This window comes from Esox lucius, chromosome 3 (assembly GCF_011004845.1).
Source record: "Esox lucius isolate fEsoLuc1 chromosome 3, fEsoLuc1.pri, whole genome shotgun sequence".
Lineage (NCBI taxonomy): Eukaryota > Metazoa > Chordata > Actinopteri > Esociformes > Esocidae > Esox > Esox lucius.
This window is the reverse complement of record NC_047571.1, coordinates 12,180,882-12,188,170: the sequence shown is the minus strand read 5'-3', so window position 1 is coordinate 12,188,170 and position 7,289 is coordinate 12,180,882. Positions and strand designations below refer to the sequence as shown.

General features: G+C 41.1%; 1 protein-coding gene across 1 annotated transcript; it reads right to left on the bottom strand.

The window, feature by feature from the left end:
* Nucleotides 1-6,139: 6,139 nt before the first annotated feature.
* On the bottom strand, nt 6,140-7,289 carry mc4r (melanocortin 4 receptor). Its single transcript, XM_010891386.3, has one exon. It carries the CDS (start codon nt 7,139-7,141, stop codon nt 6,140-6,142), a length of 1,002 nt encoding a protein of 333 aa, XP_010889688.1. The 5' UTR covers nt 7,142-7,289.

Genomic DNA, 7,289 nt, shown 5'->3' with positions numbered 1-7,289 from the left:
TCTGAGGTTGACCTTAGTTGACAACTTGTAATCTTTTTATTTGGATTTGGACTTCAATGTAGCAAATAATTGGTTAGATCCTACACCCAGTCTGGTTTGTTTGCTCCTGTAGCCAGTTGCTTAGCAACTCCATGCTAAGATTTTGCTCAAAGTTTGTAGAAATGTATGAAAATATTTTTCTCTCAGTCAGTGTCATGTAAGTAGACTTATGGCAAACTTCAATACCTTGCTTGTCAATTTTGTGTGCAAGAATACATCCTTAAGGTTGTATGCATGGTATTGTTCCTGTTTAAGGAATTAAATAATTATTATTTTAAGTATGTACTCTGTAACATTTTCAATTGAATTGTTTTGTCCTTTCGAGAACAGTTTTTTTTCAGTTTCTTTTTTTGTCTGTACCCATGAGAAATTGTCCAATTATAATATTCATGGCTCATGGCTTTGCATACAAAATGTCATGGACCCTTCGGGTTGGAATCGGCCTTTCACAACAGAAACACACAATAACTTCAATTAAGAGGACATAGATGCTCCTTGAAACATAATCATGATCTAATTTCTGGGATTGCAACCCACCATTTAAATATTAATTCAAAACACTGCATGCTTATTTAACACAAAGAGCATTCAATGTGTACAAAATCTCTGCTTTATGATGATTTTATGTTACATTTAAAAAAACAGAACTTGCCAGGCTAAAAGATCTGTCTAAAATTGTCTCCCTAGGTAGTCTTGGCATTTTATAGGTTTTCTATGATATGCTAGGCTTAACTTCTCCTGGACCAGGCAACAATTATTTTTTATAGTAAATGATTCCTTCCCTACACCCAAAAGTAGACCAGCTGTCCATTTTTGTCCCACAATGAAGTGTCCATCAGTCTCCATGCAGATGAATGGGTTGATAATCAAGTCGAGTTCCTTATGAAAGGACTTCAACGTGAACTTTGAGATATCATGAAAAAAGTAAAACAACTTGGTTAGAAAATCCATTTGAATGTTGTTAACACTTCCCTGATGGGATATCAGGAAAGTTCTCAAAATGAACTTCAATCGCTTGGTAGGTAAATGTGTTTTGGGAAATCCTAAATCAAGAGAGGTGTATGTTCTGCATACAGATAAGGTACCAAACAAATCCGTCAAGAATGACTGGAATATTCGATTGTGTTGCACTTACATGGAGGAGAATGTAATGTGTATATGCATATTATTTTAAGTGTCTTTTGTATTATAACCACGTATTAATACATGAGATCTTATGGAGTGAGTGACTTGACATTTCATGTAAAAAGCACCTTGTTTCATCCCTCTATGACGGTTAAATCAGCATTATTGTGATTGGACCACAAGTTGGACCTTTTAATGATCCAATCTACTTAAACATTGAAGTTACATATCATCATAGAACATTTCTTTCAAAAGTTTTTATTAAACCCAATCGATTTCAGCTCTCCACTGTCCATATCGGCTAATCATTCCCAGTATACCCAGTATTTTATTTTATGATTTAAAATGTTTGCAATATAGCCCTCCGTTCCACCACAGTCTTATCTGTATCATATCAACAGCTGTGACACAGTAGCAAACTGTCAGGGGACAAAGGGTGGGTTTTAGGTCACTTGTAGCTATGAGCACCGCTCAGGTGCAACCAACCTAGAATGCCAGGTCATCGGAAGTCAACGCCGGCCAGTTTTGACAAAATGTATGTGGATAATGATCGAAATCCGGCATTTACAAAATAAAACTTAATGTTCTAACAGTTGCGCTAAAACAGAGGATTCAAAAAGCGAACATTCACAGGTCACGTTCCTAACCCCGTGTGAACTGAAGTGAATTCCTCGCTAAATCAAATTACCCTCAAGAACCCGTAAGGTCCGCTGTGATAGATTTTTATGTATGCAGAGCTGGATCACAGCTCCTCAGTTGATTTTAAATGACTGTGTTGGACTGAGCGTCGAGACGGACCTGCGTGCTCAGCATTCAGATGCCCTAACTAAGACTGTTGAATCTTAACATACTTTTTTCCTTCTGATCACATGTCTTGAATGGGATCAGGGAGGTTACACCATTCGCGATCATGTATGACCCGGTAACAACCTGTTAGACATGATGCCCCAAAAGTAGTGTACTTTCTGTCGATTTAAAGAGTAGTCGGTGAAAACTAGTTAAGCTAAAAGAAAATATCTCAAATGCATTGTTAGACCCAAGGCGTGCCAGTTAGTAATGGGTAATGTGTGAACTGACTTTGACTTTGAATTGTAATTACATCCTTTGCAAACAGGTGAACTTCAGACTATTCTGTGTCAAATCATTGTTAGATCAGCCCACTCTGTAGTTGCAGTCTCCAGAAAAACAGGTCTGTATGAACCAACAAAGATGAGCTGGTGACCTCCAAAGTTATGTAACCTTTTCAAATGCGCCTGACAGCTGCAGGCTATAACAGGTGACATCAAAGAGAGAAACTTCATTGTGCTCTGTCTTTGTAAATAATTCTGATTGACACACCTTTTCTTCTTGAAATCAAAAGAGGAGACCCACTGCCACGCTAATGGTAGCATTAATGGAGCTAAAGTGACACAAACGCTTAACATTAACAGTTTATTTCAGCCTCCAACGTTTTGTCTATGAGAACAATCTTCAGAAACAAATAAACAGTTGTTTAATTGAAGGGGCTAATGCATTCGTTGAAAAGAAATTGGCCTACCTAGAACAGTGCTGGCTGTCTGGCTACCTAATAGCCTTTTAATGAAGTGTGTTACTGTCAATGCGAGGAACAAATACTGCAACAGTGACCATCAGAATATGTTTATTTGCTGTACCGTTCCCAGAAGACAACAGCTAACTGAAGCGTAAAAGTCTACTAGACAAATGCTTTGCAGTTCCAGTTTAACCTGTATCATTATGTGAACCTACCCTTTTAATACAGGAATTAATTGATGTAGAGGCTTCATGGGATTTTTTGTTTTGCCTATGAATGTGACACTGCATTAAATGACTGTTCCTAATAGTCTGGTCAGCTTTGCTGCATAGGACCGCTTGTGGATTTGACAGCCTGGCAGTTTGGACTGCTGACAACACCATTAACCTCTTTGCAGACGTTGACTCAAGCGGACCTAATGGATGGTAGGTACGGAACACCAGGGATGTTTCTAAAAATGGTTGGACCATTTCTAACCTTTTATTTGTCCATGTCGAAGGGACTGTTTGAGCGGCTACTTTCAAAATGTATGTGCAACTTACACTTGTCTGCTATGAATTGGTATTGGTATAAACTGGCTCAATCAAGCCAAGTGGTGACTGTCTCAAATACAGGAAGTGCATTACCCCTGTAAGTGGCCCAGCTGGTGGCAATGTAAAAAAAAAAAAGGCCAAATAAATCATAATTCCTGAAGATGTTGGTTTATTATGTTGATTATTTGTCACAAGCATTGGTCATTGGAATTAGGTCTTCTGTGGGAGAAAGTAACTCTTGTAACCAGGTAAGAAGGGCCAAAGCCAGAGAGGTGTCCAAGAACTGAATGGCCACTCTAACAGAGCTTTTCGATTTTATTTGCAATGATGGGAGAAACTGTCAGAAGGGCAATCATTTCTGTATCATTCTGACCTCTATGGTGAATTGGCTAGACTGAAGCCACTACTAAGTAAAAGGCATATGACATCAGATCATCATGCTGCGAGGATGCTTCCAAGCAGCAGGGACTGAGAGACTGGTCAGATAGGGCAGGATGAACAGAATACAGAGAGGTTCTTGAAGAAAGCATGATCCAGAAGGCACAGGACTCCAAACTGGGGTATTTCACAGCATGAAAATGACACGTCTGTGAATGTCTTTGAGTGGCTAAGACAGCGCCCAAATTTGAACACCTTTGAACATCTGTGGGGAGACCTGAAGACCGCAGTTCACAGACGCTCCCCATCCAATCTGATCGTTTGAGAGGACCTACAAAGAAGAATGGGGGAAACTGACAAAATACTTGTGTGTGAAACTGTTAGAAGTATTTTTATTTTCAATAGATTGTCAGATATTTCTAAAAATGTGTTTTTATTTTGTCATTATGTTCTGTGTAGACTGATGACAAAAAGTTAATATTATTTATTTAACATAACAATATATAGCTCTCGTTACATCTCTATCCTCCTTACGGATTGTTTAACATGTTATATTCACATACAATATTGCTCTATGTAGCAGTACTACAAATGCCATTCATCACATATGCAGTTCTTGACGTTCACATGCAAAATACAGGACTGCGTAAGCCTACGTAATAACTTATTCATGTAATGGTAGTCATGCCTTTTTCTGTCTCTTCCCTACAATGAAACTGAAAGGAGCCTAGGGAAAGGTGTACGCCGTTTGTATGTTGGCCTACATACATTATTTACTCATCTATACATGCAACATCCAATTCACATAAAGCGTCAACACATTAGGTCTGTCAGCAGAGCCCCGAGAAGATTCTTTGATCGGGGGTGCCCATTGACTAGCCTCAGACATCCGCCTCGTCCTGCAAGCTTACATTTAAACCCTACATGGATGTCAGTCTGGTCAGGCAGCGATTCAAACCGTTTAGACACTGGGCATTTCCAGTGGGTGTTGAGAAAAGTTAATTTGAATGTGATTGGATCGATCTTGAACGAATCAAGCACTCACGACGTAGTACCAAAGCACCATAACTGATGTTCCTTCAATCTAGCAATCCCCTCCAGATCAGATATAACTAATGCTACTTGCACTATCAAAGATAAGCTCCTCACAAGAATCCATTGCTGTTATTTTCGCACCATGGCAGCACTGAGCGAGCTTACTCGTCATCACCTAGACCACACCCATAATTCATGAAAGGGGGCTGATTGGCCCGGTTAAATGGTAGCCGGATCCAAACTTAAGCCTACTCAGCATGACCAGACTGATATCTGTGCAGCATTTAAATGTAAGCTCGCGGGATCAGGTGGCTGTGCGAGGCTACCCATTGGCCACAGTTAACGAGCCTGACGGACTATCAATGCATGCTCATTGGTCGTATTTGAAACACAGATCGCGCCCATCGGCTGTGGTGACGCATGTTAAATTGATTTGTCCCTGCAAACAGGGGCTGAGACTGCAACAGAGGGCCCCCCCTACTTGGATGAATGTGTACACAATTACCCATATATGTAATTCAGCAGTAATGTTAAATAATTCATAAATGCTGGAATTCCAGATACGGATTGACATTAATTGGATGTTAGTGAGATTTATCTTTGATTAAAAGTATTATTAGGGGGAGAAATTTCACTAAAGTGGTATAGCTGCTATAAACAAGCTTAGAGAAACAACCTGAGGAAAATATTACACAAGAAAACGTATTGGTTGAAGATGGTACTCACTTAGCAGTTGAGGATACAAGTCAGGGTAAAATTTTATGTTGAGAGTCTCAAAATTTAGTCTGCAGATGCTTTACAGATGTTCTACTGGCTATCAGTAACATTACCATAGTAACTATCTACCACTTACCCTATAATGTATCCCTAAACCTTACCCTAAAGCTTTAACACCTAACCCTATACCTAGCCAGCAATTGCTTATCAACAGACAGTTTGAACTTTTGTTGATAATATTACTGTAAATAGAACGTCTTTAGATGGAGATTGGGATGTAGGTTAGAGGGTAGGATGAACATTTTTGATTACATATATACTCAAAACTGCATGTCGCTCAGGGTAAGACTGTCTGTTGTTTAACTTAAATGTTAAATATTACTTCTCACCTGAAGGATGATACTGGCATGAGTAAAAGGGTAATTTTACATTTCGAAAATTACAATGAGTTACAAGTCACATATTCACACAACCCTTTCACAGTCTTCCCTGATGTATGTTATGTGTTGATATAATATATATGAAAGGCTTTGTAGCTCTTGAGGAAAGAAATAGAATCTGTTTTAGATGTAGGAAGTTATAAAGAGGGGTTTGTAGAATTTGACAAGGCACTGCAGTAACTGCAACTGTGACCATTTTTTGTGCATTGTTATAAAGATCAGACAAGACAAAAATAGTCCTTTTTACCAAGAATATAACACTGTTTCTTTAAAAGAGTCTAGCTAATCCCAGAACAGTTCACATAATGTATACCCATAAGATCCATGCTCTGCTGGGCATTTCACACATAGAGACACAGCAGGGAGCTAAAACCATACCAGCAGCAGATCTCCTTGAATGTCTTTCTCATTTCCTGGCTCCTGAAGGCGTAGATCAGCGGGTCAATCACAGAGTTGCACATGATGAGGATAAGGTACATGTTGAAGTGGGACATGAAGCACAAGCAGTAGGGGTTCCTGGGGCAGGAGATCATCAGGATAAGGTGGAGGAAGAAGGGCGCCCAGCACACCACGAACACGCCCAGCAGGATGGTCAGGGTGATGGCTCCCTTCATATTGGCAGCCTGCAGGATGGGGCCGTTGCCCGGCAGAGCCGCGATCCTCTTCATGTGCAGCCGCGCCAGCATGAACATGTGGACATAGAGCGAGGCCATGAGCGCCAGCATGCTGAAGAACATGACAATGAGGCAGATGAGGACAGTAGTGCTCTCCGAGTAGATGATGAAAAGGACACCGGACACCGTGCAGAAGGTCCAGATGCTGGTGATGATGGCGGCGGCTCGGTGTACCGTCATGATGTTGTGGTAGCGCAGCGCGTAGAATATGGTCACGTAGCGGTCCACGGCTATGGCCAGCAGGCTCCAGATTGACGCCAGCAGGGAACTGCAAATCATTGAGTCGAACACGTTGTCCACGCTTTTGACCACGCCACCACCCATCTCTATGTTACTGTCTGTGATCCATACCATGACCACGGTCTCGGTGGCGTTGGAAACGCTGACCAGCATGTCGGCTACAGCCAGGGAGCAGATGAAGAAGTACATGGGAGAGTGGAGGTTCTTGTTCTTGACGATGGCAGCGATGACCAGGATGTTCTCCAGCAGACTGAATATGCCCAGCATGAGGAAGACCTCTGTGGAGATGAGCAGCTGCTCGTAGCACCCCGTTGAAGCGTGGTGTCTGTCAGCCCCAGTTGGAGGCTGCTGATGTCTGAGAGACAGAGCTCCAGAGCTGTGGTTCCGCAGGTGAAACGATCCATTGTGGTGCTGTCTTGTGGTATTCATTGTTTAAGTATAATCGGTCCACTTAACACTCTTCAGTTAAATTCTTTCTTCATTTTTCCCTCAATAAGTCTACAGGGTTTCTATGCTTCAAGAAAATCGTCTTACTTCAAGAGCTCTGGCTTCAAGTGCCAGTCACACCGGAGAGTGA

Excerpts from the sequence above, each read along its gene's own strand:
- mc4r (XM_010891386.3), bottom strand. The coding sequence starts at position 7,141 with ATGAATACCACAAGACAGCACCACAATGGATCGTTTCACCTGCGGAAC.